Source organism: Camponotus vicinus, unplaced genomic scaffold (assembly GCF_025532165.1).
Source record: "Camponotus vicinus isolate PSW18456_S1 unplaced genomic scaffold, iyCamVici1.0 SCAF_7, whole genome shotgun sequence".
Classification (NCBI taxonomy): domain Eukaryota; kingdom Metazoa; phylum Arthropoda; class Insecta; order Hymenoptera; family Formicidae; genus Camponotus; species Camponotus vicinus.
The window spans coordinates 18,989,401-19,013,869 of NW_028141979.1; the positions used below are offsets into that span (position 1 = coordinate 18,989,401).

At 31.6% G+C, this 24,469-nt stretch overlaps 1 protein-coding gene and 2 pseudogenes across 2 annotated transcripts; 1 reads left to right on the forward strand and 2 right to left on the reverse strand.

The window, feature by feature from the left end:
- Positions 1 to 1,286: 1,286 nt before the first annotated feature.
- LOC145974347 (uncharacterized) lies at positions 1,287 to 12,269 on the forward strand (annotated as a pseudogene).
- Positions 12,042 to 20,585, reverse strand: LOC145974861 (uncharacterized). The gene is made up of 5 exons (XM_083104931.1): positions 20,326 to 20,585; positions 19,923 to 20,143; positions 13,609 to 13,768; positions 13,128 to 13,240; positions 12,042 to 12,871 (listed from the first exon to the last, which is right to left on the reverse strand). The coding sequence occupies exons 1-5, from the start codon at positions 20,405 to 20,407 to the stop codon at positions 12,857 to 12,859; spliced, it is 591 nt and encodes a 196-aa protein (XP_082961057.1). The 5' UTR covers positions 20,408 to 20,585; the 3' UTR covers positions 12,042 to 12,856.
- A 251-nt stretch (positions 20,586 to 20,836) lies between these two features.
- On the reverse strand, positions 20,837 to 22,967 carry LOC145974348 (protein transport protein Sec23A-like; annotated as a pseudogene). Its single transcript, XR_014439644.1, has 4 exons — positions 22,875 to 22,967; positions 21,737 to 21,951; positions 21,388 to 21,641; positions 20,837 to 21,306 (listed from the first exon to the last, which is right to left on the reverse strand). The product of XR_014439644.1 is annotated as a protein transport protein Sec23A-like (transcript).
- Between the last annotated feature and the right edge of the window lie 1,502 nt (positions 22,968 to 24,469).

Sequence of the window (24,469 nt, forward strand, 5' to 3'; positions counted from 1 at the left end):
GAATGCTTCGCATGAACTTGGCGCGAGACACTACCGTGTCTCTTGATATTTAACTTTAATCTAATCTAACTCAACCTAACTTAAGTTTAACTTAATCTGACATGATACAACTTAGAGGAGAGGCTGATTAAATTAAATCGTTCAATATTAAAAAAAACTCATTGCTCGATCAAATTGTTTCTTTTAACTTTGAATTATTTTTATTTATTATATTTTATTATTATATTATTTCACCAAATATTACATTGTATTAATTAATATTTTATTTATTATTTTTTACTTTATATTTAACTTACATTTAACGTTGTTTTTTTATACTTATACTAATTGTAAGCTTATATTTATAGCTTATTAGTATATGTCAACATTTTTAACAAACATAGTATTTTATACTTCTATATCATTTTTATAAAATGCCAAGACGTAGAATTCAACGTACTGCAGAAGAAGAGGAAGAATTTCAACAACGATGTCGTGAAAAAAGAAATGAGAATCAACGACGTCGTCGTCAAATTGAAAAAGAAATAAATATAATAAAAACAAATAATTTGAGAAATCATATAATAGAATTAAATAATGAAGTTGAGGAAGAACACATTGTAGCCTCTTCTAATGATAATTATAGTATAGAATTTAGAAATCCAAACGTTGAAAATTTTTTAAATATTGTAACAAGTAAACAACGGGCGGAAAAGCAAAGCAATTATAGATCAAAAAAAAGACAACAGCCTCTTCTAAATATTAATAGTACAAATGCATTAAAAAACGTTATTGAATATTATATAGGTTCTATGGATGTGATTTGTATTCATTGTAGTGCTAAACATTTTGTAGCTGAAAAAATTCATAATAAAGGTAATTCATTTCATGATTGTTGTAATCACGGTGCTGTGTATTTAGAAACTTTGCCTCAATTTCCACACTTCCTACGTAGTTTATTCGACGGTAGTCATGCAAAATCAAATAATTTTTTCCAACATATTCGTAGTTATAATAGTTCATTTTCATTCGCATCATTTAACGCTAATTTGGTTAATTTTGAAAACAGGAGACCAGGTCCATATTGCTTCAAAATACATGGGCAAATTTATTATCAGATTAATACAGCATTGTATGCTGCTGAATCTGAAGAATCGTTTTCAGAATTACAATTATTATTTACATTAAGAAAAGGCATGGATCGACGCCGATATAATTTTCAAAGAACTAATGAAGTTGCTGCTGTTTTTCGTACAACTGCTGATGGAGAAATTCCAGAATCATACGTAACAATACGTAATAGAAATATGGATCCAAATGTTGAACAATGGATATATCCATTATTTTATCCCTATGGTACTCAAGGATGGCATTGTCATTTAACAAAATTAAATAGTAATAAACGAATAACTCGGGGACAGTATATTAAATATCGTATGGCTATTCGTGATGAATTTAATGTTTTTTTATTAGGACGTCGTCTATTTCAACAGTGGCTTGTAGATAGTTATGTAAAAATTGAAAAAGATAGAATTGATTATTGCAAAAATCATCAAAAAGATTTACGTTCTGAAACATATCAAGGTTTAAGAGATTATGTACAAACTATGGCAAATAACTTAAATGGCCGTATTGGTAAAATAGTTATACTTCCTTCTACTTTTATTGGATCGCCGCGTAATATGTTACAAAACTATCAAGATGCTATGGCAATTGTTAGTAAATTTGGTAAGCCAGACCTTTTCATTACTATGACTTGCAATCCAAAATGGCGTGAAATTGAGGAAAATCTTTTGCCTGGTCAACAAGCTTCTGATAGACCTGACATTTGCGCTCGTGTATTTAATATTAAAAAAGATTATTTAACTGAATTAATAGTTAGGCAAAAACTTTTTGGTGAAGTAGCAGCGTTTGTGTATGTTATTGAATTTCAAAAACGTGGTTTGCCACATATTCATATGTTAATTACTTTAAAATATAATTTTAAAATAGTAACTCCACAGATTGTTGATAAATATATTTCTGCTGAAATTCCTGATCCATGTGAGAATCAAATTTTATATGATATAGTTATGAAACATATGATTCATGGACCTTGTGGTGATTGGTGTTGGTAGTAGATGGACATTGTTCGAAACGTTATCCGAAATCTTTTTTAGAAGAAACTAGAATGGATGAAGATGCTTATCCTTATTATCGTCGGCGTGATAATGGTAAAAATTTTGAACGTCCTGGTGGATATATAGTTGATAATCGTTATGTTGTTCCATATTGTCCTATTTTATCAATTATATTTAATTGTCATATTAATGTTGAGGTAGTTTCAAGTATCAAATCAGTTAAATATTTATATAAATATATTTATAAAGGACATGATGTTGCTGCTATAACCATTGAGCCAATAACAGAAAATATAATTATTGATCATGATGAGATACATAATTATATCGAAACTCGTTATGTCGGACCTGTAGAAGCTAGTTGGCGAATTCTTGGTAAAAAATTACAGGACAAAAGTCATGCTATAATGCGTTTACCAGTTCATCTTCCGAATGAACAAAATATTATAATTGAAAATGTATGGATGACGCAACGATTTCTGCTTTAAATCAAGTTACAATGTTAATAGATTATTTCTCATTGAACTCACGTGATGAAGAAGCAAGACAATATTTATATATTGAAATTCCACGTAATTATACATTTAAAAAAGAGAAAATAAATGGCAGAAATGTATCACGTTGGGTTAAACGCAAAAACTATTTTAATTGTATAGGACGAATGTATTCCGTTAGCCCATCACAAACAGAATTATATCATTTACGATTATTGTTACTCACAGGAAAGGGAGCTACAAGTTTTAATGATTTAAAAACTGTAAATGGAGAATTTTGTCCATCATTTTCAGCGGCATGTTTGGCGTTAGGTTTAATCGAAGATGATGATGATGAATGGAAACGTGCTATGAATGAAGCTGTTGGATGGATGACGCCAAGACAACTTCGTAGATTATTTGTACGTATATTATTACATTGTCAGCCGCAACATCCTGAAGAGTTGTGGGAAAATTTTAAAGTAGCAATGTCTGAGGATTACGTTCGACACTTTGGTATATTACAAGGACAAAATAAAGCATATGCGCAAATTAATAGTATGCTGCGTGCTGAAAATAAAAGTCTTGCTGATTTCCCACAAATGGAACAATTAATAGAAAATAATGAAGAGGAGAATTATATAACACTTGAAGAAGCTATGGAAATAGGCACTAAACAATATAAACAATTAAATGAAAAGCAAAAAGAGATAGTCGATACTTTATTAGATAAATTAAACAATGATAACAATCATAATAATTGTTTTTATATTGATGGTCCTGGTGGATCAGGTAAAACATTTATATATACAACTATCTATCATTTAGCTAGAATTAGAAATAAACGCGTGTGTACAATGGCTTTTACGGGTATTGCAGCGACATTATTGCCTACTGGAAAAACAGTTCATAAGACATTTGGATTACCAGTTCCATTATTTGCTGATTCATCATCTGCTATTAAAATACAATCTAAAGAAGCTCAATATTTGAAAGAAATTGATATTTATATTTGGGATGAAGCACCAATGGCACCACGATATGCTTTAGAGATTATGGATAGAACATTGCGTGATATTATGAATAATGATTTTCCTTTTGGCAGAAAAATTGTTTTATTAGGTGGTGATTTTAGACAACTTTTGCCTATAAAAGTACATGCTACTAGAAGTGAAATTGTTAATCTTTCTATTAAATTTAGTTCAATTTGGAAACATTTCGTAAAATTTTCTTTAACACAAAATATGCGAGTTCTCCCAGAAGAAATTGAATTTGCAAAGTTTTTATTAGATATGGGAGATGGTATATTAAATGATTTCAATGATAACATACAGATTCCTGAATGTTGTGTAACACCTATTAATGCAGATATTGTGGAAGATGTATACGGTGAATTAATACGAAAAAAGGAATTTGTCAAAGTAGCTAAATGTGCGATACTTTCTGCAAGAAATGTTGATGTAGATGAAATCAATAAAAAAGTTGTGGAATTATTAGATATAACGGGTGAACGAATTTATACAAGTGTAGACAACGCTGTAAATAATGATAATGGTGACATTGGTGAAGCTTTATTACCAGAATATTTAAATAGTTTATCCCCACCATCTCTTCCTCCCCATGAATTGCGTTTAAGACCAAATTGTATTATTATGTTGATTAGAAATCTAAGTATCAATGAAGGTCTTTGCAATGGAACAAGATTAATAGTTATAGAGCTTGCAGATCATTTATTAAAGTGTAAAATTATAACAAGTGACAAAGCAGGAGATATTGTATTTTTAAATCGTATAACATTATATTGCGAAAATATATATCCTTTTACATTTTCTAGAAGACAATTTCCGATAAAATTAGCTTTTGCTATGACAATTAACAAATCTCAAGGACAAACGTTTGATAAAATTGGTCTAGATCTTCGTAAAGATGTTTTTAATCATGGACAACTTTATGTTGCCTTTTCGCGAGTTCGTTCTTGGCAAGCATTAAAAGTTTATCTTGGTAATCATCGAAATAATAAATACGTAAAAAATTATGTATATAAAGAAATATATATTTAATATATAAATATAAATTTATATATATTTATTATTTTTTGCCTTTTAGATTTGATAATAAATAATGATTTATGTTAAAGTAATAGTAACAGTAGAAATAAGAATTTAATTTATTATAGGAATAAAATTTTTTCTATTAAAAAATATATATATACAGGGTGTTTCATTTTAATCCGACCAGTCGAATATCTCGAAAACCAAGCCCGGGAGAGAAAAATATTTCAGACAAAAGTTGTTTGGTTTCGAGGGGGCCATAAGATGGTGACAATGATTTGACCTTGAACAGTCATTTGAAGGTCACATAAAGGTCACCTTAAATTTCTTAAATGGAATACCCTATATATTTTTGCACATTCTTGTAGCTGACATCGAGAGCTTTCCAAAACACTATAATTAAGTACCTTTTCGTTAAGTACTTTTTGAGTTATGAGGCTTGAAATAATTTCTTAATTCTACATAAACCGTAAAATATCTAGTAAAATATTCATTTTTCGATTATCTTACCTTAATACTTTTACGTACAAAATAATGAGAGGAATCAATTGGTGTAAAGAAAACACATAGTTGTTTTGAAGAAAAAATATGTAATTTGCAATTAACAATTCCATATTTTTTCTTAAAAACAACTATGTGTTTTTTTTACACCAATTGATTCCTCTCATTATTTTGTACATAAAAGTATTAAGGTAAGATAATCGAAAAGTGAATATTTTACAAGATATTTTACGGTTTATGTAAAATTAAGAAATTATTTCAACCCTCATAACTCAAAAAGTACTTAACGAAAAGGTACTTAATGATAGTGTTTTGGAAAGCTCTCGAGATAAGCTACAAGAGTGTGCAAAAATATATAGGGTGTTCCATTTAAAAAAATTGAAGTGACCTTCACGTGACCTTCAAATGACTCTTCAAGGTCAAACCAATGATACCATCTTATGGCCCCCTCGAAACCAAACAACTTTTGTCTGAAATATTTTTCTCTCCCGGGCTTGGTTTTCGAGATATTCGACTGGTCGGATTAAAATGAAACACCCTGTATATATATTTTTTAATAGAAAAAATTTTATATATATATTTTATATATATATCTTTTATAGGTCATATATATGTATAATACTTCTATATTGCTAACTCAGTAGGAGGAGTGAGCGAAAACATAACGATGTAAACGATACCTTCTCTCTCGCATAGTTAGTCTGTTTTAGCACTTCCTTTTGGCGGAAAAATTATTTTATTAGGTGGTGATTTTGGACAACTTTTGCCTATCAAAGCAATGCTACTCGAAGTGAAATTATAGATCTTTCTATTAAATTTAGTTATACATGGAAATATTTTTTTAAATTCTCTTTAACACAAAATATGCGAGTTCTCCCAGAAGAAATTGAATTTGCAAAGTTTTTATTAGATATGGGAGATGGTATGTTAAATGACAGTATACAAATTCCTGAATGTTATATAGCATCTATGGATACTGATATTGTAAAAGATATATATGGTGATTTAATACGAAAAAAAGATTTTGTTAAGGTAGCTAAATGTGCGATACTTTCTGCAAGAAATGTTGACGTAGATGAAATTAATAAAAGAGTCGTTGAATTATTAGATATAGATAATGAACGAATTTATACAAGTATAGACAGCATTGTAAATGGTGACAATGGTGACATTGGTGAAGCTTTGTCACCAGAATATTTAAATAGTTTATTTCCATCATCTCTTCCTCCCCATGAATTGCGTTTAAGACCAAATTGTATCGTGATGTTGATTAGAAATCTTAGTCTCAATGAAGGTCTTTATAATGGCACTAGATTAATAATTATAGAGCTTGGAAATCATTTATTGAAGTGTAAGATTTTAACAGGCGACAAAGCAGGAGATATTGTTTTTTGGAACCGTATAACATTATATTGTGAAAATGTATATCCTTTTATTTTTTTAAGAAAACAATTTCCAATAAAATTAGCTTTTGCTATGACGATTAAATCACAAGGACAGACGTTTGATAAAATCGGATTGGATCTTCGTAAAGATATTTTTAATCATGGGCAACTTTATGTTGCTTATTCGCGAGTTCGTTCATGGCAAGCATTAAAAGTTTATTTTGGTAATCAGCGAAATAATAGATACATTAAAAATTGTGTATATAAAGAATTATATATATAATTTTATTTTTAACTCTGGTAAAGTATGGTTTATGTTAAAGTAACAAATAATAGTAATTTAATTTGTTTCGGGAATAAATTTTTTTTAAGAACATAATACAGAAAAATAGAAAATATAAATAAAATTATATAAATTTTTAAATTAAAAAAATGAAACAACCATATATAAATAATATAAATAAATGATAAAAAATATCATCAGTGTTGGCTCTTGTATTATTTACAATTTTGTGATTTTTTATTTTATCATTATATAATATAAAGAGAATTAACTTATAATATTTCAATTAAAATTTATGAAAAAATATAAATAAATTAAAATATTATAAATTAAAATATAATCAATAGTAATCAATTAACTTTATTACAATTAATGATAATAACAATTAATGATTATAACAATTATAATCAATTTTATTATTAACAATTTATATTCTAATATGATAAATTTTAAAAAATCTTTTAAATATAGTTATTTATATATTAAAATGTAAGAGTTAAAATTATATACAATAATTTAATATTAATATTTTTTATTGTTAATCATTAATACAATATTTAAATGTTAATAAAATAATATAACAATTAATGTGTATAATATATTTTTAAACAAACTAATTTTAATAAATTTAATAACTTTGAACAAACTTAAATTAACAAAGAATTTAAAATTTTAATTTTATTTCGTAATTATTCTGTATCACATGATAAATAAACTTAATTTAACAAACATAATAAAAAATTTTAATTAATAATTTTTTTTAATTTATAATAATTAATATAAATCTTCTTATTCCGTATCTGTAAAAAAATACGACATATCATTAGTGCAAATAGTTTAAGAAAGAACAAATACACATGCCCTGCGTTCATTATGTTCACTTTCATGCTGAAAGCATCATTCTATCTTTTTTTGATATCTACTATAAAAAAAGTCATTTGTACCCTGAAGTGCCTGTTATATCGTTCGTATTGTTGCCGCTTTTCCGCATATGTGATTGGCGGTCGATTCGAGGTACGAGGCGAACTTGATCGCGGTTATGATAATGACAGTTCGTATCGTGTCAGTTTAACAGTGATAAAGGTTAAATGTTGTGGTGATCGCGGTGTTAATATCTCTTAAGAGCTTGTGTCGTGTCACGCAAGATTTAGTAGAATAAACGAAGGCAAATTTATAAATAGGAAGGATAGAATGAAGCAGTGATGAATGAAAGAAAGTAAGTATATATATTATATTGTGTGCAATTAATAATTAATAATTAATAATTGTGTGTAATGTCCTGTCAATATTCATATGTTGTTTATGTTCAGTATTGTTAAATAGTATAAAAGGAAAATATTCATTTCTTTAGATGATAAATAATGATAGTTGTTTTACACGAATCCGTTAAAGAAAAGATAAAAAAAGGGTAGTCGAGAAGACGCTATTTATGTAGTCGAGAAGACGCTCTGGATGTTTTGAAGTGTTTGATTGACCATTCAGATTAAAGAAATCTTTCCTCCTTTTACCTGATTGGTCAATCAAACGCTTCAGAGCATCCAGAGCGTCTTCCCGATCGCATCTTATATATATATATATATATATATATATATATATATATATATATATATATATACAGGGTGTCCAATTTTAAGTGTCCACCCCAAATATCTCTCTCATTTTTGATTTTAGAGAAAAATGGTTCAGACATGTTTTGTATGGTTTCGAGGGGGCCATAAGATGGTACCATTGGTTTGACCTTGAAAAGTCATTTGAAGGTCACGTGAAGGTCACTTCAATTTTTTTAAATGGAACACCCTATATATTATTGCACATTCTTGTAGCTTATCTCGAGAGCTTTCCAAAACACTATAATTAAGTACCTTTTTGTTAAGTACTTTCCGAGTTATGAGGCTTGAAATAATTTCTTAATTTTACATAAACCGTAAAATATCTTGTAAAATATTCATTTTTCGATTATCTTACCTTAGTACTTTTACGTACAAAATAATGAGAGGAATCAATTGGTGTAAAGAAAACACATAGTTGTTTTGAAGAAAAAATATGTAATTTGCAATTAAGAATTCCATATTTTTTCTTCAAAACAACTATGTGTTTTCTTTACACCAATTGATTCCTCTCATTATTTTGTACGTAAAAGTATTATGGTAAGATAATCGAAAAATGAATATTTTACAAGATATTTTACGGTTTATGTAAAATTAAGAAATTATTTCAAGCCTAATAACTCAAAAAGTACTTAACGAAAAGGTACTTAATTATAGTGTTTTGGAAAGCTCTCGAGGTCGGCTACAAGAATGTGTAAAAATATATAGGGTGTTCCATTTAAAAAAATTGAAGTGACCTTCACGTGACCTTCAAATGACTCTTCAAGGTCAAATCAATGGCACCGTCTTATGGCCCCCTCGAAACCATACAAAACATGTCTAAACCATTTTTCTCTAAAATAAAAAATGAGAGAGATATTTGGGGTGGACACTTAATATGGGACACCCTGTATATGTATAATGGCGACGGTGCCAGGCCTTGGACGGGATCGGACGTTTGTATATTACGTGTACGAGTCCTTTATTCGCATCAGTTCGCAATTTTTGTGCTTTCCTCTTTCCAAGAGGATTTGATTTTTGGTACTGTTCTTTTGCCATTAACAAATCTAGGAGTATGTCAGAATAGATAAGACATTCATGTATAATTGTACATTTTACAGGAATGCCAGAGGGTTATAGTTTCAACTCACCTCTGCAGGAAACATTCTTTAAAGATGATGCTAATCATAATCCACAGTAGTTCGATGAACAAATCGTTTCTGCAGGTTTCGTAATGGATGGCATAAGGAAATAACAAAAAATAAAAGTGGATATTATGAAACATATTACTCTTGTTATTTTTGAGATTTTTGAGTGAGTTTGCGCTGTATATAGTGCTTCGATAGATATGAAAATAAATTTTGGTGTGGATCCAGATGGTGCAATTTTAGTTGCTGATATATTATTGATAATGATTCCTGGAGACTGTGGACTTCTGGAGATGAGAAACTGATGAAAGACAAGCAGGTAAAAATCTTTTTAGTGAGCAATTTATGTTTTTTGTTATTATGTTTCAATGTTACACTTTTTTATTTAAGAGTATTTAAGATTATTTTATCTGTTATCAGGTATACAGAGATTTATCGTATGTAATACAACAATTGAGAAACAGTAAAACAGCGAGTTACAAAAAGTCGAGCGAGAATTATCAAATCTACCTACTTTGACTGAGATACAAAAGAAGCTCTCTGTGTTTTATCAAGTTGCAGTTGAATATCTGGAAGACGTTAAATTTTTAAATCCCTGTTTGTTCGAATTTAAAAAATCAGCAAAAGCTTTGACCGAAGGCAGAGTCTTGTTAATATCATACGCGAATCATTACAACAAATTAGGTTTATTACTGCAAGTCGTGCATCATAAAAGTTCTACTCAATACTTGTTGTCAACTTGAGTATTGATACTCAAGAATGCGGATGGATCCAACTCCAAAGCTGCTGAATTCAAGAGTCCTCAGATGTACGAAAAATGATGCGAAATTATTGGCTTAACGAAGAAAAGGCTATTTGTTCCGAGCACTAATGCAGCGCACGAGGTAACTTTGTACTCATGGCATATATTGAAAATAACCAAGTGCCAGATAAAAGTCGATTGCTCTTTAGTGCTGAATGATTGGGAAAAGCGGCAAATCTCACGATTTAAGTAAGAATTAATATAACAAAGCAGCAAAAATTTTTATATCTTATTCATTTGCTATTTCCTTTCTCTAGAAACGACCCACCAGGGCAGACTTGTCAAATGGTGGTTCAAGAATTAACTTCTTTATCATTTAATGCTGCTGCCAATGCTCAAATTTTATGTCCTTATGTCGAACCTATATCGAAAAGCAATTTTCAATTAAGAATAAAGCATAGAGACAAGTTAAAAGTCAAGCTTAACGACATGAGATGTATAGAAATACCAAATTTCGAAGAACAGTTTAGACCTGTATGCGAAATCAACTCGAAGATAAAAAACGGCAACTCCGGCTTAAACTTAACGATGAAGGTATGGCACTGTATCTAGATTATCTGAATATGGTGGCATTGCTCAAACAATTGAAAAATATAGATAGCAATGAAAGAGGTTTATTATGATAAAAGTATTTCTATATATGTAATAGCATTGCATGTGAATAATATTTCTTTCTAACACAATTAATATTGATTTGCAGTTGCTTTAAAAGGAAGAGTCGCGTTGCAAATGGGTAGTAACGAATTGCTGATAACGGAGCTGGTTCTCAAGAATGTGTTAACAGTTTTACAACTAGCAGAAATAGTAGCGCTGCTATCAACACTGATCTTTCAACAATGCACAGATTCAGAATCTACACTCACACCGAATCTTGCTAATGTACATGTCATCAATTGTCTTTTTTTGGAATAAATAATTAATAAAGTTTAAAGAAAATTACATATCGAATAATTAAGAGCATCGGAAAGCTAAAACGATGTTCTTTTTTTCCAGGGTTATGAGATAATGAACAAGGTGCATGCGGAATTGGAACGTTTAGAGCAGCAATATCAATTGTCGACTATACCGCCATTAAATTTCGGTTTGGTGGAAGTTCTGTCTACGAATGGGCGCAAGCTAAATCGTTCGCGGAGATCATGAAAATGACGAATGTTCAAGAGGGAATTATCGTTCGATACATACAGCAACTCGGCGAAACCTTGAGAGATGTTAAAGATGCGGCTGCGACTATAAGTAATCCGATTTTGAAAGAAAAAATGGAAGAAGCCTCGACTGCAATCAAACGCGAAGTATAAAATAATTTAAATGTCTAAAAGACATTTTAAAAAATTCTCTCTTTTTAATAATTTTTTATTTTCACATCGTAAATAGTTGGCAAGCCAAGTGTGACTTCCCACACAACATTATGTCGTCTTAAAGATGTCTTAAAGACGTCATGAAATTTCTAAAGACGTCTTAAGAAGTTATCAGAATTACATCTTTATGACGTCTTTAAGACGTCTTATGTCCCGATTTAAGATATCTATCGGGCATTGTTTTAAGACGTCTCACTCAAGACGTCCCAATCAAGATATAATTAAATGTCTCACTCAGGATGTTATAAAGACGTCTCAGACATTTCAATTAAGACGACTTTTAGACGTGCGTAATTCGGTCGGTAAAATAGCTGCATTGATTTATTGATTTATTCTATAATAAATAACAAAACTCATCTTAAGTTCATTTCTTTATTATATTTTGAATATTTATACATATTTTTATGAACACTATATGCTCCTAATAAATAATTTACGATTACTTTTTAAATTATATCTTATATGATATAGAGAGGAGAATATTACAAGAGAATTATGTATTAAATAAAATACGAATTTAAATGAAGTAATAAAGAATAGAATATGAATGTAAATATATCATAATAAAGAAATACATAAAAATATACTTTAATTTCTAATAGAAATAAACTACTTTAATATTTTTCAAAATGTTTGTGATAAATAAAAAATGATTTTTACTCTATTCATTTATGTGTATAGCATATATATGCTGTGTATGTACATACATACTATAATACAAGATTGAAATCTTATGATCTGTACAATCTAAATCATATTATTTTAGTCATTTTTATCAAGGACCTATAGCTTACTATTCTGCTGAATTTACTTCCAAAATTGAACAATTGCTAGCTTAAATCTAATTAAGTTAAACTCTAGTCTAGCTAAAATGATTTAGCTTAAAAGAAAATGGATAGAATTTTTTCTTACAGGATTTCTCTGAGAGCAAAAATTGCAGATCCATAATTTTGCACGATAGTCTACTTGATATAATGGATTTAAAATAGCTCTGCATGTAAATCTTGTACATAAAACTGGATCATATTGAATTGGCGGAAGATCTACTCGTTCCTTAATTGGTTGATACAAAGTTTTCAATGGTACAACTAGTCTAGTAGCATCAATACGCGATGATGACCAAGCATTCCATTGCGCACATCGTCACAATCTTCATTTTGTTGAATAAAATCTTCATATGTCATAGTGCTGTAAAAAAATATACAAAAGATAATTAATATATTTTTTTTTACAATATAGAATTTAATTTTTTACACACACACACACACACAAAATTAAATATATAAGTGAAATATGATTTAAGATATACATTTACATATATTAAAAAACATATATTAATTTCAATGTTTTCTCATTTTCAACACTAAAAATGTTATGCAGCAACATTATACAGCCCTATTGTTTTTTAAATAATATCGTATGGAATTTTCAATAATTTACCAACCTTTTTCTCCTTGTTTCTTAAATAGTTGAGGCGATCTCCCGCATGTCGTAACCATTCTTGGATGGTCTTTTTAATATCGTGCATATTACTTTTTTCGTCGTCCGAAACGTATGCTGAAAAACGATTTGTTACATAATTATTAAAATATTTTGTGCTTTAATTCCAATAGTTAGAATAGGGTAGTCATGAAGTAAAGTATAGCTATAAACGTTTGCAACTTTTGGAAAGAATATAAAAATTTTGATCCGTAAAAAATTGGAAAGAGTATAAAGTGTAGAAGAATATTTGAACGAAATTTGAAGTAAGATCTTATTAATAATTCTGAAGAAAAATTTAAAGTTAAAAGTGCACGTTACATCTAAGCATATGTTAGATACTATCTCGAATACTGATGTTCGAATACATTAAAGGTGCAACTATTTTTAAACAATATTACATAAAAAGGAGAAATAAAAATATATCTTAAAGAAATAATAATTACCCATAATAACTGTGACAAAACTTGTGTTCTTAATTGCCGTTGATCCTTTTTGGCCTGTCCATGATAATTTGCGGCACAATTCATCCGATAATGTGTATTTTATAATATTCCTTGTCTTGTGAACGAAAGTGTTTCCTCCAATTTTTGCAATTTTCCTTTTCTATAACAGAATGTTACAAAAACGTTTAATAATATTTTCAATTTAAGCCGCTTGAAGAAAAAGGAAACATGAATTTAATATATTTTAAGAGCTTCTTTCAAAATTACTAAGCGACAAAAGGCAGCAAAAATTGTAATAAAATTTAAAAGAATGTTATATATTACGCTTTAAGTAAATTTAAGTAAATATTTTATACTATACAGGGCGATCCTGAAAAACGTTATGTCTTTAAAATGACGTATTCCTGACACCATTCTAAGACAATTTTTCCTTTACCAAAATTTGATTTGAAGCGTAGTTTTTGAATTATGAGCAAAAATAGTTAGTAAATCACGCGTCGGGTACAGAAGGCAGGCAGGAGCGGCGCGGCGTGCCGCGAGCGCGGGCGCAGCTAACCGCCCGACGGGTGATTATCACCACATGAGTCGCTAACTATTTTATCTTATAACATAAAATTATGCTTTAAATAAAATTTTGGTAAAGAAGAAAATGTTTTAGAATTACGTCAGAAATACGTGTTCCTTAAAATAACGTTATTTTAATAATGAAAAGTTGTTCCGGATCGCCGGCCGTCCGACGTTGCAATCAGCTGATTGCTACACGCGATGTGTGTATGGCGGAGTGTGTGCGTAAGAGAGAGAGAGAGAGAGAGAGAGAGAGAAAGAGAGAGAGAGGGAGGGTAGGAGGGACAGACATTCATACACACGCACGCACTTTTTTTCTCGCTCTCTTTCTCTCTTTTACGCAACACTCGTACACTCTCTCATTCAGTCTCTCACTCACACTCTCTTGGACACTCACTCACTCACTCACCTGCTTACTCACTTGCTCACTCTCCTTGTAGCAGCGTAGCGAATCTTCATGCTATGTATTGTTGTTATCTGCTGCACGGTTATGATTGCTAGAGATGCGCGACACATCGAAATTTTTTCGATTATTAGTCTCACACTCGATTGACACAATACAGATTACACGATAACGAGTTTACTGTTTATTCACTCACTATTGATTTATCGATACCAAAAATTACTTTCAAAGAAACGCGAATGCAAACAGCACATGACTCGACGCGACGGACCGCGGAGACTGCGCGACCACAAGAGTTATGTTGCCAGAAACGCGACACGCGACATCAAACAAATGACTTGCACGTGGCGCGTGATTGACGCGAGATAAGACGAACGATCGGCTAAAACCTTCGCATTGCGAATGCGGTACAAAACATGAAACGTATAATGACATACTTAAAAAATTAATTATTTATTATAAATAATAACTATTTCTAATTATAATAAATAATTATTATTTTAAAAAGCATGTGTTGTACGTTATTACGTTTTCGAAATTATTGCATTCACGATGCGAAGATTTAAGTCAATCGCAAGAATAACGTAATTAAAATTACATTTGGAAAAATTTATTTTTATTCTGCTCACAATGAAATGTTCCAACGTGAAAATGTATTGGTCGCTCTGAAAAGAGCGGATTGACTAAAAAAAATTTTAAAGCAGATGCTCAAAATGCCCGCCATCCATCCTAATGCAAGCTCTCATGCGTTTTAATAAGTTTCTTTCGACGTTTTCCATTATTTCTTCGTCAATATTCCAAATAGAGAATCGTAATCTTGTCTCCAGATCTTCAATATCTTCAGGAAGCGTTTTATAAATTACTTCCTTGCAGTATCCCCATAAGAAAAAATCTAGAGGATTGAGATCCGGAGATCTTGCGGGCCAACGTATCGGGCCGTACCGACCCATCCAGCGTCCGGGAAAATTCTCGTTTAAGTAATTCGTAACGATCCTGGCGTTGTGTGGCCCAGCACCGTCTTGTTGGAAGATAATATCGTTTCTTTCAAATAATGGCACATCTTCTAAGAAATGTGGTAGATTTTCTGTTAATAAATCGACGTAGGTTCTTCCAGTTAAAATATCTGGAAGAATAACTGGACCAAGTATTTCAGTGCCCATTATTCCAGCCCATACATTAATCTTCCAACGAGTTTGAAAATTTCGAAATCGCGTGACTCTGGGATTTTCTTCGCTCCAAAAGTGCATATTATGCACATTAAAAATTCCTTCTTGTGTGAATAGCGATTCATCGCTGAATATCACACGAGAGGAATATCTGGGATCTCGTTTCGCAGAAAATTTTCGCAAAACGTTCGTCTTGCAGGGTAATCTGCTGGTCGTAAATGCTGCACGCGTGTATAATGAAACGCGTGCAACTTTTCTTCTTTTAATATTCTTTGTACGGTTGTATAGGATAAATCATGTTCTCGAGCAACTATCCGAATACTTGTTTCGGGATTATCCTCGAAAGTACGTATGACTCTCTCCGTGTTTCGTACATTTCTAACATCGCGATTTCTCCCAGCGTCGTGTTTGTTCGGCAGGACACTGCCAGTATCATACAGTCTTTGAGCTGCTCTAAGTATGACGTTACCCGATGGATGTCTTCGGTTTGGATATAATTCGGCGTATCTTCTTGCAGCAGGGTTTTGCTGCCCGTGACACTCGCCAAGTGCCATCAGCATGTCATAATATTCTTGACTTGTGTACACTGCCATATCTTCTTCGCGCTTATTGATAATCGCTGATAATCGCAGGCTTATTGATTGCATCATCGATCGTGCGTCTAATTTATACGATCTTCGCTGGGGGTCTATGCCCCTCCTCGCCTCCCGCGACCAATCGCGAATGTCGCGGACGCTAATTAGTGATTGGTCGCGGGAGGCGAGGAGGGGCATAGACCCCCAGCGAAGATCGTATAAATTAGACGCACGATCGATGATGCAATCAATAAGCCTGCGATTATCAGCGATTATCAATAAACGCGAAGAAGATATGGCAGCGTACACAAGTCAAGAATATTATGACATGCTGATGGCACTTGGCGAGTGTCACGGGCAGCAAAACCCTGCTGCAAGAAGATACGCCGAATTATATCCAAACCGAAGACATCCATCGGGTAACGTCATACTTAGAGCAGCTCAAAGACTGTATGATACTGGCAGTGTCCTGCCGAACAAACACGACTCTGGGAGAAATCGCGATGTTAGAAATGTACGGAACACGGAGAGAGTCATACGTACTTTCGAGGATAATCCCGAAACAAGTATTCGGGTAGTTGCTCGAGAACATGATTTATCCTATACAACCGTACAAAGAATATTAAAAGAAGAAAAGTTGCACGCGTTTCATTATACACGCGTGCAGCATTTACGACCAGCAGATTACCCTGCAAGACGAACGTTTTGCGAAAATTTTCTGCGAAACGAGATCCCAGATATTCCTCTCGTGTGATATTCAGCGATGAATCGCTATTCACACAAGAAGGAATTTTTAATGTGCATAATATGCACTTTTGGAGCGAAGAAAATCCCAGAGTCACGCGATTTCGAAATTTTCAAACTCGTTGGAAGATTAATGTATGGGCTGGAATAATGGGCACTGAAATACTTGGTCCAGTTATTCTTCCAGATATTTTAACTGGAAGAACCTACGTCGATTTATTAACAGAAAATCTACCACATTTCTTAGAAGATGTGCCATTATTTGAAAGAAACGATATTATCTTCCAACAAGACGGTGCTGGGCCACACAACGCCAGGATCGTTACGAATTACTTAAACGAGAATTTTCCCGGACGCTGGATGGGTCGGTACGGCCCGATACGTTGGCCCGCAAGATCTCCGGATCTCAATCCTCTAGATTTTTTCTTATGGGGATACTGCAAGGAAGTAATTTATAAAACGCTTCCTGAAGATATTGAAGATCTGGAGACAAGATTACGATTCTCTATTTGGAATATTGACGAAGAAATAATGGAAAACGTCGAAAGAAACTTATTAAAACGCATGAGAGCTTGCATTAGGATGGATGGCGGGCATTTTGAGCATCTGCTTAAAAAATTTTTTTTAGTCAATCCGCTCTTTTCAGAGCGACCAATACATTTTCACGTTGGAACATTTCATTGTGAGCAGAATAAAAATAAATTTTTCCAAATGTAATTTTAATTACATTATTCTTGCGATTGACTTAAATCTTCGCATCGTGAATGCAATAATTTCGAAAACGTAATAACGTACAACACATGCTTTTTAAAATAATAATTATTTATTATAATTAGAAATAGTTATTATTTATAATAAATAATTAATTCTTTAAGTATGTCATTATACGTTTCATGTTTTCTACCGCATTCGCAATGCGAAGGTTTTAGCCGATCGTTCGTCTTATCTCGCGTCAATCACGCGCCACGCGCAAGTCATTTGTTAGATGTCGCGTGTCGCGTTTCTGGCAACATAACTCTTGTGGTCGCGCAGTCTCCGCGGTCCGTCGCGTCGAGTCATGTGCTGTTTGCATTCGCGTTTCTTTGAAAGTAATTTTTGGTATCGATAAATCAATAGTGAGTGAATAAACAGTAAACTCGTTATCGTGTAATCTGTATTGTGTCAATCGAGTGTGAGACTAATAATCGAAAAAATTTCGATGTGTCGCGCATCTCTAGCAATCATAACCGTGCAGCAGATAACAACAATACATAGCATGAAGATTCGCTACGCTGCTACAAGGAGAGTGAGCAAGTGAGTAAGCAGGTGAGTGAGTGAGTGAGTGTCCAAGAGAGTGTGAGTGAGAGACTGAATGAGAGAGTGTACGAGTGTTGCGTAAAAGAGAGAAAGAGAGCGAGAAAAAAAGTGCGTGCGTGTGTATGAATGTCTGTCCCTCCTACCCTCCCTCTCTCTCTCTTTCTCTCTCTCTCTCTCTCTCTCTCTCTCTCTCTCTCTCTCTTACGCACACACTCCGCCATACACACATCGCGTGTAGCAATCAGCTGATTGCAACGTCGGACGACCGGCGATCCGGAACAACTTTTCATTTTTAAAATAACGTTATTTTAAGGAACACGTATTTCTGACGTAATTCTAAGACATTTTCTTCTTTACCAAAATTTTATTTAAAGCATTTTATGTTATAAGATAAAATAGTTAGCGACTCATGCGGTGGTAATCACCCGTCGGGCGGTCAGCTGCGCCCGCGCTCGCGGCACGCCGCGCCGCTCCTGCCTGCCTTCTGTACCCGACGCGTGATTTACTAACTATTTTTGCTTATAATTCAAAAACTACGCTTCAAATCAAATTTTGGTAAAGGAAAAATTGTCTTAGAATGGTGTCAGGAATACGTCATTTTACAGACATAACGTTTTTCAGGATCGCCCTGTATATCTAAATTTGCGCACTAATAACCGCGTGTCTTTTGATTTTTATTTGCCTTTTTACCCCTTAGTAATTTATTATTATGTTGAGCCTATTATTTTCATTATTTTATTTTTCACAATTGTTTTTATTATATGAATAAATAAATAAATATATATATATATATATATATATATATATATATATATATATATATATATACGGGGTGTGTCAGACCACCCGTATCAGCCGAATATCTCGAAAACCGAGAACGGCAGACAAAAATGTTTCCTATAAAAGTTATAGGGTTTCAAATAATGCACAGTAATATTAGTACGACCTTGAATAGCGTTGTCAAGATCATGTGAAGGTCACCTTCAATTTCTTAAATGGAACCATTTATTTTTCATTGCGTTATTATTCTTGTAGCTTATCTCGAGAGCTTTCCAAAACACTATAATTAATTTAGTTTTCATTAAGTACTTGTAGAGTTATGAGGCTTGAAATCGTTTCTTAATTTTATATAAACCGTAAAATATCTTATTTTGTACATAAAAGTATTAAGGTGAGGTAATCGTAAAATATTCATTTTTCGATTACCTCACCTTAATACTTTTATGTACAAAATAATGAGAGGAATCAATTGGTGTAAAGAAAACATAGTTATTTTTAAGAAAAAATTGTAATTGTTAATTGCAAATTACATATTTTTTTTTCGAAACAACTATGTGTTTTTTTTACACCAATTATCTTATCTTAATACTTTTATGTACAAAATAATGAGAGGAATTAATTAGTGTGACACCCAGTATATTCAATATCTAGATTTTGTCTTCTACTTTTATCTCTACAAAAGAATTTTTGTTGTTGATTGAATTATAGAAATATACATTTATTTCACATTTAAAAATAGAGAGAAGAAGAAAAAAGAAATGGACGCAAAAACAGAAAAGTACTCACTAATTGTTTCCGAATCTCTCTGTCCTTTTGGAGATCCGTGTCAAATTTGAAAAATTCGTCAACTGTTGATAGCGGAAATTCCGGCAATAATTGGACTTCGTCATTATTATATATTGTATTAGCTGGTCCTGCGTTATTTATTAAATTTATTATTATCTCCAACTGTCTCGTATTCTTTTGTATGAGATTTTTAATAATTTTTTGTTCGGTACGACACGCATCTGTATAAGATAAAAAAGAAAAATATTTATTTCTCTTTATAAGTATCATTAAAATTATCTGTTTAGTTATTTTACACAAGTACATACATACGAAATTAAGTACATATAACATATTGCTATTATAAGTACAATATAACGATATAATTAAGAAGGAAGAATAAAGAATAAAGTTTAATACATACCATAGCATTTTTCCAACTGATTGCCATTGGCATTGAAAGTTGTCATGTCATCACCGTCAAGCACATTATCGGGGCTAATCATATTGTCACCAATATCATCATCATCATTATTATCATCAGGCACATTGTCATTATTAAGCCTATTACCATCATCACGCACATTAGCATTACCGCAAGACACGTAATCACCTACTAAACTTTCGTTCAACCATTCCTCATCAGTAATGTCAACATCTGTAAATATAAAGTCTGTGAGTTCATTTTGTTAGTTATACTGTTCATCACAGTGTTATTAAATTTCATTCATTGTAAACTATTTTATATAATTTTCACTTAACGCACAATCACAATCACAATCGCACTCGATGAAAGATGGGAAGAAAGGAGCATCTCAGATAAAGTTTTCATTTATCTTATGATAGCAGTCATTTGTCATAAGTTGCTAGTGTATTCGCAATATATACTGTGTCCATTTTGTGTGAAACATTCAATTTAATTTCAAATAACTGCATTATTGCATATTTGCAACACTTGATCCTTTCTCCCACTGACATACAAAAGATCCAATTGCTCCAGGAACTTTAATTTTCTGAGATGTTTTTACTTCTAAGATTGCATTGAATGCTATTTTCAAATCACTCTTGGCATCTGTAGCAAATATTCGTTGAAAAGTTTGTTTGAATAATGAAGAATTAAATGAATCCCCCATCATCATATGACTACCAGTAGAGTTGCAATATTGTCGCCTTTCTAATAAACCAGTTTGGTGTCAAGAGCACAAAAATAAATATCTATTATAAATATCTATTATGGCCATTAGTTGCAGCACGTGATGCAAGTGTATCATAATGCTTAATTGCCTTTTTATGCTTAGCATTATCTTTTTGAATATCATGATGTGATCTGATTGGTTGTCATAAATCATCAGTTACAACTTGGCCAGGTCCTTGAGAACATGGTCCGCCAACAAATAGCATAATCCTTAAATACATTGATAGCATTATATGTAGGATTACAATGAAAAACATAACATATATACATCATATTACAACATATAAATACCTAGCATCAGTATTTGCATAACTAGCTTCTAAGAGACCCGTGGCGACTGCTAATGCCACACTTGTAGATCGCAATGAACGTTTCTCTGGACCAACAGACCATGGATCACGTTGCAGTTCTCCTAAAAGATCTGTCGAACTGTCTCATATCACACTTATGTACTGGTTACAAAAAGCGATTAGCAGCTGGCAATAGTTACGCACCAGGTCCTCTTGGTTGATTTGGATTTTGTCCAGGAATTAGTCTACCTATACCTATCAAAATGTAATGTGAATAAAATGCAATAAAGTAATCATGAAGAACAATGACTAATATAGTAAATATAACTTGGGACTTATTCTATTCGTACCTAACATATCTTGAACTTGTTTTGGTTGAAGATCCTTTGTGCTTCTAATTCATGAACTTGAATCATTTTGCCAAATGTGATAAGACCAATAAGAGCATTGAGTGAAAGCATAGACAATGATATTTGTAATGAATCTTTAAGTGCCTCTAATTCTTCATCATTCAGACATATGTATCCGCAAAAAGTAAAAATATTGATGGCAAACATTGGGCACGCTAAATAATACATATAAATACATACAATTGGACTGAGATAGAATAATATTTAAAGTAATATATAAGTAACATATATATATATATATATATATATATATATATCATAAATTTATATATAATAAAAACTATAATAAATCATGTAATGTCAATAAATGATAATAAAAAAAATGTTCGAAAAGAATCAAATCTTAAAAAAAGTAAAATCAAAAATATTTGTTTCATAATATAACTATTCAACATATATAACACATATATAACACTATTATTCAAATAAATGCATACATTTTGATCATTTAAATATATTTCCCTTTTGTTTCTTATTTCGAAGAATTTCCTCATAAATTCTTTTTGTAAAGTTTTTTTCCCATAATTATTAATATAACTCACAATATGTGTATTATAATGTAACTTAAAAAAAATAATATATAATGATAACACAAATTTAGAATTTATTGAAATATAAAAATACCTTTACAATATTTTTATGAATACTATATCCTCCTAATAAATAATTTGATTTTTTAAATTATCTTATATGATATAGACAGAAAATTACAAGAGAATTATGCATTAAATAAAATACGAATTTAAATGAAGTATAAAGAATAATAAAGAATATGAATGTAAATACATCGTAATAAAGAAACACATTAAAATATACTTTAATTTCTAATAGAAATAAACTACTTTAATATTTTTCAAAATGTTTCTTGTGATAAATAAAAAATGATTTTTGTTCTATTCATTTATAATACCTTATTACTTACCACGATAGTCTACTTGATATAATGGATTTAAAATAGCTCTGCATGTAGATCTTGTACATAAAACTGGATCATATTGAATTGGCGGAAGATCTACTTGTTCCTTAATTGGTTGATACAAAGTTTTCAATAGTACAACTAGTCTAGTAGTATCAATACGCGATGATGGCCAAGCATTCCATTTATGGAACGCACACCGTCACAATCTTGTTGAATAAAATTTTGTTGAATAAAATCTTCATATGTTGTCATAATGCTGCAAAAAAAATATACAAAAGATAATTAATATATTTTTTTACAATATAGAGTTTAATTTTTTTACACATACATACATATACATATACATATACATATATATATATATATATATATATATATATATATAACGTAGCATAAAGTTGTAAGCGAAATGAACCAAATCCATTTCCTACTATGGCCATGTTCCAAAATTCACTGCCAGCGCTGAAAATATATAATATACGTAACATGAACTAAAGATTTTCAGCGCTGGCAGTGAATTTTGGAACACGCCCTAAGCCCATTCTACAATGGCAATAACAAGGCTGTAAGAGTAAAAAATAAACTGTTTCTAATGAAGTAAAGACAAGAAGTAACGAAATAAAAATTCTCATTAGTACTCTAAGGTAATAGTAGTACAAAATGAGAATTGTCTATTTCATTACTTCTTCTTCTTTACTTCACTAAAAACGATTTAATCTCTACTCCTACAGTCTTGTTACTGCCATTGTAGAATGGGCTCTATGTATGTTCTACGGCGGACGCGCAATAAGAATTAAGAACGCACCCACACAACATGCATGTCTTGAAGACGTCTTAAACATGTCTTTCTTATGACGCCTTTAAGACTTGTCCAATTGACGTCTTTCTGATGTTTTTAAGACATTCGATTTAAGACGTATTTTTTTAAACGTCTTAAAGATGCCTTTCTTATGACGCCTTTAAGACTTGACCAATTGACGTCTTTCTGATGTTTTTAAGACATTCAATTTAAGACGTATTTTTTTAAACGTCTTAAACATGCCTTTCTTATGACGCCTTTAAGACCTGACCAATAGACGTCTTTCTAACGTCTGTAAGACATTCAATTTAAAACGTATTTTTTTAAACGTCTTAAACATGCCTTTCTTATGACGCCTTTAAGACCTGACCAATAGACGTCTTTCTAACGTCTGTAAGACATTCAATTTAAGACGTATTTTTTTAAACGTCTTAAACATGCCTTTCTTATGACGTCTTTAAGACCTGACCAATACACGTCTTTCTGATGTTTTTAAGAACATTTATTTTAAGACGCCATTTTTAAGATGGCCGCGGTGCCAGGCCAGCCAGGCATTAGACGGGATCGAGTTGGAAAATAAATTATTCCATTTACCAAAGTTGAGCAGTGCTTTGCACAGGTAAGAATTAATGATATTTAAAGCCGGGTCTGCAATGGCCATAGCATAAGGTTGTAAGATGTAAGCGAAATAACCAAATCCATTTCCTATGGATTTCGTGAGTTGTACGGTGGTCTCGCATACGCAGTCACGGAAGAATTCTGCCCACACAACATTATGTCGTCTTAAAGAAGTCTTAAAGACGTCATGAAATTTCTAAAGACGTCTTAAGAAGTTATCAGAATTACATCTTTATGACGTCTTTAAGACGTCTTATGTCCCGATTTAAGATATCTGTCGGGCATTGTTTTAAGACGTCTCACTCAAGACGTCCCAATCAAGACATAATTAAATGTC

Bases quoted from the DNA above. Each gene is read 5' to 3' on its own strand.
- LOC145974861 (XM_083104931.1), bottom strand. From the start codon at position 20,407: ATGATTAGCCCCGATAATGTGCTTGACGGTGATGACATGACAACTTTC. The intron at 20,144-20,325 runs GTATGTATTAAA...TATCTTATACAG, and splicing joins TCAGTTGGAAAAATGCTATG to ATGCGTGTCGTACCGAACAA. The intron at 13,769-19,922 runs GTGAGTACTTTT...ATTCTGTTATAG, and splicing joins GAGAGATTCGGAAACAATTA to AAAAGGAAAATTGCAAAAAT.